At 39.7% G+C, this 18506-nt stretch overlaps 1 protein-coding gene across 3 annotated transcripts in view; it reads left to right on the top strand.

The window, feature by feature from the left end:
• MYLK4 (myosin light chain kinase family member 4) overlaps window positions 1-16228 on the top strand; it is a 159728-nt gene extending 143500 nt beyond the window's left edge. For all 3 annotated transcript variants that reach the window (XM_075585825.1, XM_075585826.1, XM_075585824.1), the window contains 5 exons: window positions 28-156; window positions 6233-6385; window positions 6521-6599; window positions 9289-9359; window positions 11352-16228. In XM_075585825.1, coding sequence (XP_075441940.1) covers window positions 28-156; window positions 6233-6385; window positions 6521-6599; window positions 9289-9336 — 409 coding nt within the window. In that variant the 3' untranslated portion in view covers window positions 9337-9359; window positions 11352-16228. The remainder of the gene's footprint in view (window positions 1-27; window positions 157-6232; window positions 6386-6520; window positions 6600-9288; window positions 9360-11351) is intronic.
• Window positions 16229-18506: the final 2278 nt, after the last annotated feature.

Here is an 18506-nt window from a genome sequence, read left to right as displayed (position 1 = left end):
TATCTCCGTTTTCTTTCCCTCTCCTAGATATAAGCCAAGAGAAAAATTGAAAGTGCACTTTGGTACTCCCGAGTTCCTTGCTCCTGAAGTTGTGAACTATGATTTTGTCTCTTTTCCCACAGACATGTGGAGTGTGGGAGTCATTGCCTACATGCTGTGAGTTGCCCAAAAGCATATATCTGTTTTGTGTGAAATATGTTCTTTCTTTCTTTTCGGTTTCCTGTCTACAGTACTTGTTGGATCACTTTTGCTGAAGTAGCTCACATGGACAAATTTGATAGCAAGGAAAATACGTATGAGTGGGAAAATGCATTTGCCACAGTCATGCTTAGACTTTTAATTTACTGAGAACAGAGGAAACATATTTTTAAAGTACTCCAATATGTACTCCAATAAAGATGACATGAATTCAATCATTTCTCACGCTAGGCTAGACTGGCTAAGCAGTGACATTTATTGTACAGAACTCTAAAGCTAAAGTCACGGGAGACCAAGCAATTTGCACCTTTTTTACTGGGATCATTCACTGAGCAAAACAAAGTAATTAAATAAATTGAAGTTTATTCGCACAAATTCGCTTACAAACAACGGAACACAAAATAGAGACAAAAAGACACACTTACTGGGGGTCTGGGGTCAAAACTAGACTTGCCTACGTGCAGGCAACTCTAAATAAGAGTTTTACTCTGACCAGGACTTAGCCCGGAATCTCCTGGTTCCCAAATCGGTGTGAAGTTCCACACGCCACCACTCCCTTCTCTTCTGGGAACTTGGACTTTTTCTTGACTGTGAGCTATCACCGATCTTCTGGAACCGAAATCGGCATCAAATTCCAGCCGCGTCCGCTGCGTTCGATTTTGAGAACTTGGTCGCAAAAGTCGGGACATAGAATTTGGCAAGCTTTTCTAGCTTGAAATCGAAGGCGTTTGCTCTGCTATTCGTTCAAGAGCAACTTTGAAAAGCCCGCCCTCGCTCTTACTACTGGAAATCTCTAATCTTATTGCCTCAGACATTCTTTATAGTATTCTGAGTTTCATTCATGAAACTGAGCAGCCAATCATCGCATGGGAACTTTCTTAGCAGCCAATCAGAGCCAAGTCGGTATGAAAAGCCAGGTCAGCGGGAAATATGAAATTGCCAAGGGACATGCACTAGTTTGCCACCTCTGTCCCTGGCTATCTCAATGCCACCCGCTGGGCCAGGCTCCACTAGGCCAGGCAGAGCAGATGGCAGCCCGGGCGACTGCTATTCCTCCCCGGTCCTGGGTACTTCACTGCTACCCAAATGGCTTTCACACCTTTGGCATCTCTGACAACTTTGAACTCCGATGTCCAGCAGACTTACTGGCGCCTATGGATTAGCCCTGGCAGTTTGTTTGGGCATCGGTTCCGAAAGACCCAAGCACATAACTTTATAATAGAATACAGTACATTTTTAAAGCATGCTTATAATACAATTCTAAGTCTCTGGGTATGGGGAATAGAATAAGAAAAGATGTACTTTTATTCCTATCAGCCTTATTCCCCTTACACTATCTTTCGGGACATAGTCTGAACTCTGAGAGTCCCCCCACAACCTTATATATGGTTGGGGCACCCAAAAGCCCACTACATGTTCTGGGTCACCTGGGCACTAGCTGGGGAACCCCCTTAACTTAGAGATCCCCTCAGCTACAGGGATACTTGTTCATCCCTGTGCCCCATTCACCTTTCTGGGCTATGCTGAAGCAGGGTACCCTAGTGGTGAGTTGCGCTAGTGTTTTCAAGGGGAGATATTGCCGGGACAATGTGCCTACATGTATCTGGGAATCATGCATGATTCCCGGTATCCATTTTATGGGGAACCGACAACTCTGGACTCCGACTACCTAGGCACATTCTGACAACAATTCCTCCACAAAATCAGCCTTGAAATTCATCCCCTAGCAATCCCTGCTCGCCTGGATTCCTGGAAAGGTAAAAACACAAAAAATACTTTATTTACGCAAAGTACAGTTGAAACATACAATGTTACTGGGTACAAGAACCAACTCTCTTGACCCCTTATACTCGGATCAGGGATAACCAAAAATGGGGTTAACCTTTATTTGAGAGCCTGGTAACCCCCTACCGTCACAATGCTGACTAGGAAGATTGTTTCCCAGGGCAGAATATCAATGTGGGGCCTCACTGTATATACAGTTGTGTGAAAAAGAAAGTACACCCTCTTTGAATTCTATTCTATTTTTACTTATAGTATCAGGACATAATAACAACCATCTGTTCTTTAACAGGTCTTAAAAAGAGGTCAATACAACCTCAGATGAACAACAACACATGACATATTACACCGTGTCATGATTTATTTAACAAAAATAAAGCCAAAATGGAGAAACCATGTGTGAATAACTAAGCACAGCTCAACCCCGTTATAACGAGATCCGTTACAATGCAAATCCGCTTATAAAGCGATGCAAGCGTGGCTTCCAATTTTCGCCTTTATGAATACTTTACAACACGATTATTGGTATCTTAAATACTTTATTGTACAATGCATACAATTGTACATTATCTCTAACGCGATCCGCTTATAACGCGATGCGATTCTTTGGACTCCAAGCACAGCGTTATAAGGGGGTTGAGCTGTATACCTTATTATTCAATCGATTGTAGAACCACCTTTAGCAGGAATAACTTGAAGTAATCGTTTTCTGTATGACTTTATCAGTCTCTCACATCGTTGTGGAGGAATTTTGGCCCACTCTTCTTTACAACATTGCTTCAGTTCATTGAGGTTTGTGGGCATTTGTTTATACACAGCTCTCTTAAGGTCCAGCCACAGCATTTCAATCGGATTGAGGTGTGGACTTTGACTGGGCCATTGCAACACCCATTGCAATACCTTGATTCTTTTCTTTTTCAGCCATTCTAGCCATTCTGTTGTAGATTTGCTGGTGTGCTTGGGATCATTGTCCTGTTGCATGACCCAATTTCAGCCAAGCTTTAGCTGTCGGACAGATGCCTCACATTTGACTCTAGAATACTTTGGTATACAGAGGAGTTCATGGTCGACTCAATGACTGCAAGGTTCCCAGGTCCTGTGGCTGCAAAATAAGCCCAAATCATTACCCCATGATTTGTTCAGATGCAACTTTGCAAACCTAAGCCATGCTGGCATGTTATTTTTAGAGAGAAGAGGCTTTCTACTGGTAACCCTTCCAAACAAACCATACTTGTTCAGTCTTTTTCTAATTGTACTGTCATTAACTTTAACATTTAACATGCTACTGTCGCGGCCGAGTTTATTCTTACCTTTGCCCGGTCTCGGCCGCGACAGTAACCGGGCACGCGCCGGGGTGTCCCGTGCGCGCGCCGAAGCCTCGGAGGAGCGGTCCTCCGATCGGGGCTTCCCCCTCCCCTCTCTGGGTCTGCCGGGTCCCCCGGAACCCCCCACCACCGTCCCCCACATCGCGGGACACCAGGGCTCCCTCGGGGAGCCCTGGGCATGCGTGCATGGGGCGCAGGCACCCGATGAAGCGTAACCGCGCATCGGTGACGCGCGGCACGCCGAGGGGATTTGGCTAGCAAGCCGGGAAATCTCCTGGCTTGCGGAACTAGCCAACGAAGAATAAAACGTGTCGCCACTGTAACTGAGGCCTGTAGAGTCTGAGATGTAACTCTTGGGGTTTTTTGCAATTTCTCTGAGCATTGCACGGTCTGACCTTGGGGTGAATTTGCTGGGATGTCCACTACTGGGAAGATTGGCAGCTGTCTTGAATGTTTTCCACTTTTGAATAATCTTTCTCACTGTAGAATGATGGACTTTAAATTGTTTGGAAATGGCCTTATAACCCTTCCCAGATTGATGGGCAGCAACAAATGCTTCTATAAGATCATTGCTGATGTCTTTCCTCCTTGGCATTGTGTTAACACACATCTGAATGCTCCAGACCATCAAACTGCTAAAACTTCGGCTTTTATAGAGGTGGTCACACTTGCTGATGATCAATTAATCAAGGGCATTTCATTAGCAGCACCTGTCTGCTACTTAGCATCTTAATTCCTATGGAACCAGTAAGCATGTACTTAGTTTTTCACACATAGCTTTTCCATTTTGGCTTTATTTTTGTTAAATAAATCATGACACGGTGTAATATGTCATGTGTTGTTGTTCATCTGAGTTTGTATTTACCTAAATTTAAGACCTGCTAAGGAACAGATGATTGCTATTATGTCCTGATATGTAAAACCATGGAATTCAAAGAGGGTGTTCTTTCTTTTTCACACAACTGTAGATTGTTTTTATTTTGTAAGTATTTACACATATTACCCATTTGACAAAAGAATTCTAATGCTTACAACAGCTTTACACTATAGTCTATGAGCCATAAGGTGCCTTAGGCTGCGAGACCACGCGGACGAGTGTGCGCATGGCACGATCAAAATCCCTTAGGGCAATGATCGCGCCCATAGACTGCGTGTGATAGTGCGAGGGGGCGCGCGGTGCGCGAGGAATCAGATAAATTTGATTCCATGGCACGACAGCCAGGTCACGTGAGCGGTTAGCCCAATGAGGGCGAACCAGCTCTGTGACATCATGGCCACACCCCAAATACACCCCCAGACATGCCTCCCCATCTCGCCTGGCCACAAAACACTCCCGCTAAACACAGGTGACGTTACGCGCATACGCACGGACGCGAACACGTGGTCACCATGGACCTAGCCTTATGCAGATGTAGCAAGCCTCATTGTCTACGACACTGGGACATGCTGCATGACCATGACTGGGGCTGCCCCGGCGCAGGAGGAGTATCGCTGTGGTGGACCAAACCGGAAGCAATGACCCCTGACAGTGATGCTGTGGAAGGAACTATCTGTGGAGTAGCAGTTTTTTCCTTTGGAGCCACAGCTCCAGAGACAGTGAGTTGTGCTACTGTACATCTGTATCACTATACAAATATATGAAGTCCCAAATCCCCAGGAATGCGTATGTTTGCCTGCAGACGTGATATTGCAAGAGGTGCACTGGCAAATGCCACTGGTACAGTTCCCTGCAGATGATTGCGGCCCCAACAGGAAAATGACCTTTAGCCATGGGACAGGGAGAGAGCACAGTGCCAACAAAATACCAGTACCAGTCAATTGTTTGTCAAATACGGAGGAAGGACACACAGCACTAGCAGAAACTCCCTTGGGAAAAAAAACTTAGAGTGGGTTGCCGGGCTTTTGGAGGAAGAATGTCAAATGCATAGATGGGAAACATCAGGGTTAGGTGTAGGAAGTTGAGTCCCAGGGATAGTTCTCAGGGAACACTGAGTCTATCTAAGTGGGTGTGACAGCATATGAAAGTCTTTTTGTATTTATATAGTTGTGAAGGTTATATATTTTTGTCATTGGTTAATGTTACTTTTGTAACTTGTATGTTATCTTTTGGAATTACAAATATACTTTTGTATATTTTGTAAATATCCTCCTCATTTCTTATATACTATTTGTTTGAAACCAACTACAGTATGTGTCAGCAGGGCCTGTGCAATGGTATTTGGCACCCTAGGCGAACCTTTCTTTTTCTTTTTATGTTATTATACCTGTAGCCCCACTCTCTCTCACCCCTCCTTCCCATCCTTTCTCGTTTCCCCCCTCCTCCCACTCCTCCCCTCTCACTCCTCCTCTCTCACCTTCCCTCCCACTCCTCCTCATTCACCCCCTCTGCCTCCTCCTTCTCTTCCTCTTTCACCCCCTACTTCTTCTCTTCCTCTCTCACCCCCTAATCCTCTCTAACTCCCCTCCTTCTCCCCTCTCACCCACCTCCTCCTCCTCTCGCACCCCTTCCTCAAATATGATGTTAGTGCATGGGACCCATAAAGTAAAGTAATACTAGCTTCTTGACGTCTTAGAAAAGGGTTACTGAGGTGCAGATTTTGTTGTATTTTCTCTTAATTTGCATCTTTTTCCATGTTCCAGCCTGTCGAAAACATTTGCTGCCTTTGGGATGTTCAGCAGGAGAGCTAATGATGCCTTTGGCACAATAGAAAATAATGAACACTAATGCTTTTGCAAATTTTTAAAAAGTTTTTTTTTAAATACTCCTAATTCTGACAAATTTATCGCGTCGGCAATTCCAGATGTGTGTCATGTTTCCAGACTGGTTGTTCATATGCAAAAGGTCTGCATATATGTCTGATTGTTTTCCAACAAACATGCAGCTTATCCAATTTACCCCCCTATTTTTGTCTCTTTCACATCAAAAGGTTGAGTGGGCTGTCACCGTTCTTGGGGGAAAATGATAATGAAACTCTAAACAACATTCTAGCTTGTCAGTGGGACTTTGAGGGCGAGGAATTTCAGCATGTTTCAGAAGATGCCAAAGAATTCATCATTAAACTGCTTGTAAAGGACAAGGGGTAAGGAGACAGTTTTGCTGAATACCGCTCAGTTCAGTGGAGGGTACATTTAGAGACCTTCATATCAGGCATTGTACTGATACTTTGAGATCTATGTTGTCCATGCTCATCTTGTTCTGATGTATTTTTCTCTAGCTGGAGAATGTGCGCAACTGAAGCTTTAAAACACTCCTGGTTATCAGACTCCGAACTCCACCACAGAATCAGCCAACAGGTCTGCAGTTTGTTTCAATTTCGTGACCTACTGTATTTTGTTGTTTGCGTTTGCTTTACATTCATTGGCTCTATTCAGATTTGAACTAAGGATTAAAGATGTGCAAAACGTTCACAGGAGAATGGGTACCATATACAAATTTGCCTTTTCCCTGCGAAAATGTTGCAACCTCATCAGATTTTGCAAGCAATTTGTCAACCTTTTTTTTTTGTCAGGCCCTGAAATAAGAGAGAGAATAGTCCTCCAGTGTTTAGTGGAGTACCCATTCCCAGGTATCTCAGGTGTGTTCACAGGTATCTCTCTACATGTTGTACTGTATACTGTAGATTACTGTTTTAGGAGGTATATACTATAAACACTTGTATATACAGTAAATCAGTGGATACTCTACAAAATAGAACTCCCTCTCTGTTTCTATTCCAGGGTCTGAAGCCTTAAAAAGACTTGGCAAAACTGCAAATTCTGTTTTTAAATGTGTGATTTTGCTTATTTTTAAGCAATGTGCAATTTAGTGAGACCTTGGCAGCATTTTTGGAAAATATATAAAAATAAAAAAATTGCAAACAACTTTTGGACACATTTGCACATCTCTACTAAGGATAAATTAACAAATGTAGTCATTGCATGGTGATACATGGTTTGATGCAGCACATACAGTACAGTAAAACTAACAAGTAACTACTCTTCATAAAGAGTAATGTGCAAAAAATACTGCGTCCACTCGTTCAAAGCTTGATTGGTTAATTTAATATTGATATATTTTTAATGTCGTTTTGGACTAAGATAAAAATGTGGTTTTCTATAAATCCTTTCTTGCCTTTTTGAAGGTTTATACTGTATGCCTAAACTAAAATTGGTGTGTACCAATTGAACCACAACGCTCTCATTTTACGTTAAACACGTGAGTGCAAACTCTATAGAACTTCCAGCATTTAAGCTATTTTGTTGGAGTAGATAATATTGCAGTATTTTGTGTTTTTACTTTCTTTTCCATGTCCTGATGTGATTTGCGCACCTGTTTCTCCTTCGTATATCTATATGCAGACCAGATAAAGAGGCATAGAGATATATGAGTAAATGTGAAAAAAACACAGTTTAAGAAACTGAAAAACCACCGAAAAGTATCAGAGCAAAAGGTTTCATTGATAATGGCAAGGAAAATATTGTCACAGAAAGTCTAAATCCTAAAGTCCTCAAGATAATAAGGAATGAGGAGTTCCACATTTCCACAGAACATGTTTAGGGTTAAGTCCTACTGGATGTGTTGCTGCAACTTCTGGATACGGGAGTCCTCAACTCCCAGACAATAACATGGAGGTTCTAGAATACAGAAGCGCAAACACACACAATCCACATGGTGAAAACTATTAATCACATTTATTCAAGTATAAAAGCTGATAAAAAAAAGCACTCACAATGTACAAAAATTACAAGAGCTTATCTGTATATACAGTAGTAGCTGTTGTCCCGTTACTCCGTAGTGCAGACTAAAGGGACTTCCGTGCTGCAGCTGTGGGGATGTCACTCCTGATCCTGGTAGGGATAGCCAATGGGGACAGAACTCCTCTAGTCCTTTCTCCAACGCGTTTCAGAACTGAAATGTGTTGCTTCATAAGGGAATAATCATCTCAGACAAAGACTATGGGTCTTATTCTGGACATTAACCTGCAGCAGCAGTATTTTTATAATTGGACAGTTATAAGACCTTTTGGTTCTTGGTTGGCTTTCTGGACTATCTTCAATTCCTTTTTTTCCTCAATGGCTTCTGTATTCTACATTTTCTATAATAATAATAATAGCATCACCGAGTTCCATAGGATTCCATGGTAATAGAATGTATTATAGAATGTTATATTACAACCAATTTAGTGGATGCATACTGGTTACTGTTTGCACACTGTAGCCAGGTGACAATTGCTGGGTCACTTATTTTTTCTGCCAATCTTATGGGTCATAATTTGGCTTTACAAGTATAATGTCATGGACACAAATCTAAAGAGGTACTGATTACATTTAAAAAAAGATTTTCATGCCACCCCTAGGATTTAGTTAAATATTGAAAGCAGAATCCAGCACCAAATTGATAAATGGAATATTTAAGCTGTTAAGTCTGCTTGCTTCCAGACTTCTTGTCACTTTTCCATGCATGGTTTGTACTATTTTACCTAGGGCAGAGTAAATTAGTACTACAATGTTAGGTGATACATTTTTTATTTGGACTAACAATTTATATTATAAGACAAGCTTGTTGTTTGTCCAAATAAAAAAAGGTTTCACCTAATAATGAAGTACTCATAACTGGACTAGCACAGCTATTTCTACTTAATATTATTTTACCTAAAATTCCAATGCTGATGTGAATTTTATTTCTGATAAAAGTCTTGTACGATATGAGGCCTGGTTGTATTCTATTCTGGTGTGTTAAAAATGTTCTGAAGGAAAAGGATAGCGATACCACTGTAATATATTATGTTACAAACCTCTTACTAATGAATCCAGCATATCTCTTATAATTATCATACAATATTTTACCATTTAGAGTATTTTGAAGTGCCAGCCCTATTTAATTTCACACTTGTAAAAGCCAATATTATTCACTTATCAAAGAATGTACCTGTGATATGGTTTTATGTACAGTATGTGGATCACAAATAATAAAAACTAACCTGTCTATTTTTTTCCATTTTAGAGAAAGAAAGAGAGCTGCCCTGTGCCCCAGGCACCTGTCGGTCAATGACATATCCCAGTAAAAAGCAGAAGGTTCGTTGAAATCTTTATATGTGTTCAAGAAGATGTATAGTAGCACTTGTGTTCTTAGATTTAACTATACTATGATAGCTTAAACAATATACTCAGATAAAGTTGGAAAAGTTCTTGCCAACATGCAAATGAGGCCAGCACATGGCAAGTACAGCCTCAACCATCCAATATGGAACACAAAGAAAAGCAATGACCCTCATTCTGCAAAGGCTGGATTGTCCCTGGGATTCAGGGAGAAGGCATGAAAGCAGAGGGTGCTCACAATCCCCACAGCCAGGTAAACAAAATAAGTCATTCAAACCACAATCTGGCTACCTACAACTGCCAGACATACTCTAATGAAGCAGTACTGCAAGAACTGGAAGACGAACTTGAAAAGATTAAATGGGAAATAGTTGGTCTTTGTGAAGTAAGAAGAAAAGATGAAAGCCTCATTGAGTTCAAAAGCAGACACATATTATATTACAAATGTACAGAAAAGGGAAAAATCAGTGGAGCAAGCTTCATCGTTAACAAGAGACGGAGAAAAAACATAGTATAGTATGGAACCTCGTCGGAAAGAGCTGCCGGAATCGTCATTCAGTTGACAAAGATATACAAGCTTCAAATAATCCAAGTGTATTCCCCAACATAAAGTCAAACAGACAATGAAATGGAAGACTTCTACCATGAAATCAATCAATTTAACAACAAAGGAAATTGTTACTTCAAGATCGTTATGGGAGATTTCAATCCAAAGATTGGTACTCAGCAGAAAGACAAAGAATGTGTTGGTAAGTATGGTTACGGTAACAGAAATGAACGTGAAAACTTCTACATTATCAATTCATTCTTCAAGGAGAGTCCAAATAGAAAACTGATATGGATGGATCCAATGGAATCAAGAATTAAATTGACTATATGCTAGCTAAAACAAAAAACATGTGATTGAAGAGTATACAATTCTTAACCATTTTGAAACAAGGAGTGGTCACTGATAGGTTCTCTGTAAATTATATCTGAATGTGAAGATGGAAAGAAGAAAACTGATGCCAAGAGATGGAAGAGCTCTTGAAAAAGACTTCATTGGGAAGTCGAAACGTTGCGCTAGTAAATACACATTTATTGTACAATTTAGTGTTCCTGCTTTTTTTTACCCTTCAACATAGTACAGTATTCGAACACATCCCGCATTGTATACCTTGGAATACCCATGTCATAGCGCGTGATTTCTTCCAACCGTACCGCCTTGAGACACGAGTGCAGAAAATTGCATTTTAGTGTTCTGGTTTTGAAACACCTGAAATTGACACAGTAGCACAGTACTGTACACATTACAATTCATTCATTTCATTGCACACAAAGAAACAGAATCCATGAAATTCAAACAAAGCAACCGCGATAAACATATGATTGGCCGCGTTAATGCCGCATGGAATACAGCAGAGCAGACGAAAACGGCACCGTGATTTGTTCGATAGCGACCGCTGCATCTGTATGTGTGTGTGTGTGTGTGTGTGTGTGTGTTTATTATTGAAGATATGAGATTCACAAAGTGTTGTTAATAGGTTGGGTCATCAAAATATGCAAGGCCACATGATAAATGAATGGCAAAATCTGGTGAAAAATAGCAACATTTCGTAAAAGTTTGCTATTTGGCCAGATTTTTGCAAAATTTTGGTCAAAATTTTGATATTTTGCCCGTTTTAGAGCAATTATAGCTTTTGTGAAACATTTTATGAAAACGACAACATTTCCATAAAAGTCACAGAAAAAAAATTGCAAACTACAATTGCCAACATTTGCACATCTCTGTTGGAAATGGGCAAAACCATCACATACGTTTGCAAAATTAGACATTAGCTGCCAATTATTCCTGCTTATCTTCTCAAGCAAGTACTAGAAAAATGCGGTTTGGGTGGGTAACGTAGCCTATAAAAAATAATAGTAATGAAAAGAAAAATCTGAACTTCTGAACTTCTGAACTAACTAGTCTCCTATTTTGTTTTTCAGAAGCACTGCTGTGTGATTTCTGCTGTGAATAGTTTGAGAAAAATCTGCAGTTCTGGTGCTTTGACCCTCCCTGAGATGACTTGAGCATATACCAGCTGGACCAGCGCCACTTCAACTAGAGGATGGGTCCTGGTGTTATTGAGCTGACTTCCATTCTTCTACTTTCACATGTTAAAAGCAAGCTGAGGACGCTGCTGCAAATCCCAGTCTTATACTAATGATATAGTTACATAGTAGAGGAGATTGAAAAAAGACATAAATCCATCAAGTTCAACCTCTGCTAAATTTAGAAAACAGATACTTTATCCTACTGTATATCTATACTTACTTATTGATCCAGAGGAAGACAAACAAAAAACCCCAGTGTCATATCATCCAATGATATCTCATAAAGGGAAAATAAATTCCTTCCCGGCTCCAAGAATTGGCAATCTGATTAATCCTTGGATCAAAATTCTTCCCATGTTTACTTATTTGGTATATCCCTATATACCTTTCCTTTCTAAAAAGATGTCCAACCTTTTTTTGAACAAATCTATTGTATCTGCCATCACAGTCTCCATGTGTAATGAATTCCACATTTTAACTGCCCTTACTGTAAAGAACCCTTTCCTTTGTTGCTGGTGAAATCTCCTTTTCTCCAACCTCAATGGATGCCCCCGAGTCCTTTGTACTGCCCTTGGGATGAATAATTCTTTTGAAAGCTCCTTGTACTGTCCCCAAATATATTTGTACATTGTTATCATATCCCCTCTTAAACGCCTCTTTTCTAATGTAAATAAATCTAATTTAGCTAGCCTCTCCTCATAAATTAGATTGTCCATCCCCTTTATTAATTTGGTGGCTCTTCTCTGCACTCTCTCTAGTTCCAAAATGTCTTTTCCAAGGAATGGTGCCCCAAATTGTACTCCATATTCAAGGTGTTGTCTTATTAATGCTTTGTAAAGGGGCATAATTATGTTTACTTCCCTTCCATCCATTGCCCGTTTAATGCAAGATAAGATCTTGTTTGCCTTTGCATCTAGTGCATGACGCTGGCCACTATTTCTAAGCCTGCTGTCTACAAGCACTCCTAAATCCTTCTCCATCAAGGATTCCCCCAATTTATCCCCATTTAATTTGTAAGTCGCCTTTTTATTCTTGCTTCCCAAATGCATAACCTTACATTTATCTGTACTAAACCTCATCTGCCATTTACCTGCCCACGTTTCCAGTCTCTCCACGTCCTTCTGGAGATAAATTACATCCTGCTCTGATTCTATTACCTTACACAATTTAGTATCATCAGCAAAGATGGAGACTTTGCTCTCGATGCCAACCTCAAGGTCATTAATAAACAAGTTAAAAAGCAGGGGTTTTTAGTGTATCGTCAGCCATTATTTCTGGGAGATTTAACATGCTTGCATTTTCTTACCTTTATGGGTTAAGCAGAGCAAGAATCTAGTATGCTCAGAATGCCATTTAAAACCAGTTTACTTTATTATATACTCTAGTTTTACACGTTAACATTCACATGTTTACTATACGCCAGATTCCTAGCTTTCTCCTGTGGTAAACAAGAGTCACCCACAATTTAACAATATACATGCAATTGAGCATGTAAGTTATCTACATGTTATATCCCCTAACTCTCTCACAGGACAGTTCAGTGATTCCATGATTGGGCGATCTAATGTCATAAATATTGGTAGTTTGCAATCTACTTGACAAAAGGGTCTAATGGTAGCTGTATGTAATGAGTCTCCCTGTCATCGGTAGTGCAGATTCCTAGTATCCATAGTGCTGGAGAAGACTGGATTTTCTGCACATGGCAACAAGTTGGTATTTATAGATTAAGTATAAACAGGAGAAGAACTGAACACACTTTGTGTTGTACCCTCTTGTCTGTGTTCATAAAAGGGTCAAAATACAACACACCGGTAGTATCCTCTGGGTTCAATTAATTGCAGATATCTCTCTGGACATAGTCCCACTCTGTAGGTGGATTTGGTCCTGTGCTCCCAGTCAATATCATTGACAACAGGTTTTCATGGAAGACTGGAGTGCTGGTGCACTCACATTCATATAAAAACACTAGTATATTGGACACAAAAATAAGAATTCATCATAAAAGAAGGAATAGAACGATACGCATGTTCATGATGTCACCTCATCAGATTGTAGACGCAGCCACCATCAAAATACACGGACACAATAGTAAGTCATAGTAAGCCGCTGGATCATTGGTGAATAATCCCGCACAACGCCCTTGGGAACCTGCGGTATTCATAGACAGGTGTTGCTATACATGAGCATTTCTGACCTTGTTATTCGTTTTACACAGAATAATGATGACACCTAAAAATGCCACTTGTGTTGCCTTAAACCCTCACATTGAATGAAGCAGCCATTTGATGGTGTACTTTGTATTGGGCAATAGAACAAGTGCTGGTTGATCGAACAGAAGCTGTCCTACAGTAATTTACAACTGTTACTAAACCAAAATTTAAGTGGCACAAAAACATAAAGTTTACCTGACAATTATAGCTAGAGAGTTTTGGTTATACGAAAAAAATGTTGAACACATTGTCTTCTGTATGTGTACCTGATATCTAAAATATCTGCGAAGGAAAAAAGGGTGGCTTGTTTTCTTCAAAAACTGTGGATATTATTGTCCTGTTCTTGAGATGAACATTAGACAATGTGATCACTAGAGATGGGCATATTGTGTTGGCGGATTTGGATCTGCAGCGGATTGGCCGTACCGTTTGGTCTGCGGATTTCAGCGGATCAATCTCAAAAAGAACGATTCACGGTTTGCGGATTTTTAATTATTATTATTATTACCAATACACTCCGCGGTTTCCGCAATCCGTTGATGGATTTGACTGAAATCTACAAATCCATCAAAGGATTGTATCCGATGGCGGATTGTGATTATCCGTGCAGATTAGAACCTACCAAATCCGTCCGCAGATTTTACGCCACGAAACGGATTTTGGGGGTAAAATGTGAGAAAATCAAGGAAACGGATTTAGGTGGATTCGCCCATCTCTAGCCATCACATATTTTCCCAAACTTTATGCTTAAAATCGTGATGTCTGATGCAGGGCAGTATTCAAAGTGTCAGAATGTCGTACCACATTGGTTAAGGGTCTACAGTATAATAACAATGTTTATTATTCACATGAACAATTGATGGTCTCAGTTATTCAAACATGAATCCTGTCATTTGACTGTTAATATGTCTTCACTCCATTGCTGCTAGGTCTTGATTATCTTAACTAAGTGTGGGACACACAATTCCTAATAACGACAAGAGTAGTTTACTTTCTATATTGCTGATTGAGTTGCAGTTTGTACAGTATAAAGTAACATAATAAAGTTGTATTAAGCATCTTTCTGAAAGAACTTACAGTATGGTTTTGGTAGGTAAAAAGACTTGATTAAAATCCAAAAGTTTACACATTTACTTAAAATTTGCTGACTTAAAAGATCTGTAGCTCTGCACCACTTTTCACTATAGAAAAAGCTTTGTTTTTGCATTGTATTAATTATGACAATAGGGAATAAAGTATTACGCTATTGTGACTGTATAATCTAGGTATTTCTATACTAAAATACATTATTAGAACTTGATACAATGTTTATAACTTATACACATTTCTAATCATAGTATGAATGTTGGAGTGATTTAATTTTTGGGATGTACAATTGCACATGTAGTTCAGACAAGACGCTCTGCTGTGCAACATATCAGCTGTAAAAATGTTTCTTTATAAGATTATAACGCTTATGTTGTACTTGGTGTTTTTATTCTTTCAAGATGAACGATCACAAGTTAATTTAAGACTTTTTAAGGATCTCGTAAGAATAGCTGAGTTGAGAACAAGTTGTTTGAGCATGTTAATAATTATATAGCAATGCCTGCACTGTGGTTAATATGCTATTATTTATTCTTTGCTCACTCATACTGTATATCTATAACCTACACAACATCAGAGGCTACTGTAACATTCTCCAATTCTTTCCGGGCCTCTATGCTTTAAGAGATTCACCATTGAAAATGAAACAATGTAGCAAAATATATTTTGACTGGTAAAGTCTAGAAAGGATACAGTACAGTACCTACATTAATCCACATGTCCCATTTAAGTCATAAAGACAAAATATATTCTGAAAGTTTTAAATCATTTGGTATATTTCCATATTTTATGTGCAAACAATATTTAAATTGTTTTATTAGCAAATGTAAAGCAGAAGAGGAACATTTCCACTTTTCAGTGAATAATTTCCAGCAGTGAGTTTACACAATGTGAAAAAATGTATTCGTTTAGACAATTGAGAATGATCAGAATTCCCCTTATGTGTTATATTATTTATGTCACATGTATTACTACTATGAAGCGCTAAGTACATAGATTGCGCTACATGCAGTAAATAAAGATATTTACATCCACGTTTCACTGCAGCCCCCATGATATCAGTATGTAGCTGATGTGGCATAAAGCTATCTGGTTATTTCAGTATGTAAAGTGCACCTTCCATGAAGGCAATAGTTACATATCTACAGTAGCTTACATATTTTATTACTCCATGCTAGAAATGCACCCAAATGTTGTTGTGTACAAATGTTGGTTAGTATTAAGCTGCTGGTGAAAATCACAATGTGCTTTTTCACAATTTCATTCATTAACAGAGAGATTACAGGCTGGCAAACCCTTCCACTATAAAGTCTGAAGATGCTTGACTTGTTAATTTATGTGTTAAAACAGTACTGTAGATTCATATTTGTCTCCTTGTTAAAGTGCATAGCAATGTAATAAACATTGTTCTTGTTCCGTTTTTGAAATCTATGGACAAAACACGGTGTATTAAATAAAGCTTGTTTTATTTAATGGCATTTAGTGGCTAATTTAGGTGTTATCTTCATGTGGTATAAACATCAAAAATATCCAACACATTATTAGTATCCTTTATTTATAAAGCACCAACATATCCTACAGCGCGGTACAATGGGGCGACAGAGTGATAGAAAAGACAAACAGAATGACATACCAAATAAGGACAAACATTAAAAAAACGTTAACTGGGTGTTTCATAGGGACTCATTTTATACACAAATATCCTCATTGATGTGAATGCTACCCAAAAATTTTTTCCAGATGAATCCAAAAGAACAATGTTGTATAACACAGGGGTGCGCAAAGTGAGGGGCGTGGGAGAATTTCCAGGGGGGGGGCGGCGGCTCCATTGCCCTGTTTTTCCATGACCAATAAATAATCTTTTTATGGGATACGCACCCTCCTTTCTACTTTTTTGATACCTACAGTAGTACTCTTTCAGTTTTTCTCCTTCTTTACTGGCAAAGAGAACTGCACAGGCCATTGATTTAATACTAATAAAGTAAGTTACTTTTATATTGCACTGACAATAAATGCAGGGCCGTACAAAGCAAAATATATAGGCACAATGAATGAAATAGCATATATCATAATTGGTTTAAAGCTCCCTCTCCTCACTTTTATTTGTTCTTGTGTGAGTTTCACACACTTTAAAGAGAACTACGCTTATCACTAGGCCTCTGTGTGATGTCTACATAAAAAGGGCTAAAATACAGTACAACACATCACACAATTAACAATTTACACAGCATAAAAATACAAAACTCAACTTCAGAAGCCTCTTTCTTTCTTTTAACCAATTCTGCTTCATCATATAATAATATACTGTACTGTTTTCTAAACGTTTTTCCCTGTCCTCCCACATTGCATCTTGTTTCTTGACTCCTCAGTTTTAGTTAGCAAAAATCAGTTTATATATGTAAACCCCTCTTTGGGATTACTAAAGCCTTAAGTGGTTAACTGTGTGGGCCCACACAGAGTAACGCCCCTTTCTCATCACATGGCGCTGGAGTGACTCAGCAGAAGTTAGGCCCTGCCCCTGTCTGCCTAGAGACAGTGACATCAAGCTGGGATATAAATAGGAAGGGCGAAGCTTCTGGAATTCAGACCCCAGGAAGAGACACAGAGCAGGGATCTCCGTGTATATAGTAAGTAAGGATTTATGTAAATAGATAGGGTAGGATCCCCTTTTTATTGTTTACTAGTTAGGGAAAGTGTCCCAGTTAGATAGTGACCTCAATAAGGGTTTATTGCTACTCTCTGAGTTCATACAGCAGCTATACCCTGAGGGGGCTCCACCGTGCACAACACTTGGGAAGAGTTGGACCAGCCTCATAGGAGGGTCCACAGCTAGCCTCACTACAGGTCGCCACGAGGTGGCATTCAGTGCCCGTGAGAGGGACACTGATCACCAACCAAGATAGAGCAACACAAGGCCCAACATGGGCCCTAAAGAGATAAAGACATACCCAGGCCACTCAGAAGATTGCTACATTAGGTAACATAGGGGATCAAGCCTCAGCATCTCCCTTGTGGGCCGAGATAGGGGCAGCTAGGGTAGAAAAGGTTCAGACAGCACAAGGGAGAATGCAGTTATGTCCATAGGAAGATCACTGTATGTTGATGTGACAATAAAGCTGCTGTTGAATGAATAAAGTTCAACTATGCTTGGGATAGACACAAGACTGTCCTAAATGCAACAGAAAGTCAAGGATCAAATTGGGTCGGAGGTTTTACTGTAGATAGAAAAATGGGCAGACTAGGCAGGCCAAGTGGTTTGTATCTGCCATCAAATTCTATTTCCTATGCTTCACTGTGACAACCTGCAGACAAACATTGAAATACAGAAGTGACATGCACTATGGTAGCTGCAATATGCAATACATTGGCTCTCATACAGTATGTCGAGACAGACGGAGCTAACCCAACATTTTTTTAATTCTACAGCACTAGAGTAAGTACTGTACAACCATAATCTACTTTTAGAATAATATTAGCAAAAAAAAAGTAAATGTGTTGTAACTTGCTCTATAAACAACGTAAAACAGGATTAGCAACATTGAAGAACGCAAAGGAGCACAGCTGGTATAAAGATCCACAGGAAGAGTCCTATAGAAAAAATGAAGGGCACAACTCCAAGCTAAAACTGAGGGTAGTTTACTGTATAAGTGCACAGGGACAGAAACACAGCCCACACACCAACGCGTTTCGTCCCAGGGGACTTTATCAAGGTGTATCACATAAACATACCTCCTCAACTTTATTATCCCCG

This window comes from Ascaphus truei, chromosome 2 (assembly GCF_040206685.1).
Source record: "Ascaphus truei isolate aAscTru1 chromosome 2, aAscTru1.hap1, whole genome shotgun sequence".
NCBI classification, from domain to species: domain Eukaryota; kingdom Metazoa; phylum Chordata; class Amphibia; order Anura; family Ascaphidae; genus Ascaphus; species Ascaphus truei.
Note: the sequence above shows the minus strand (reverse complement) of the source record. Positions and strands in the feature narration are given on the sequence as shown.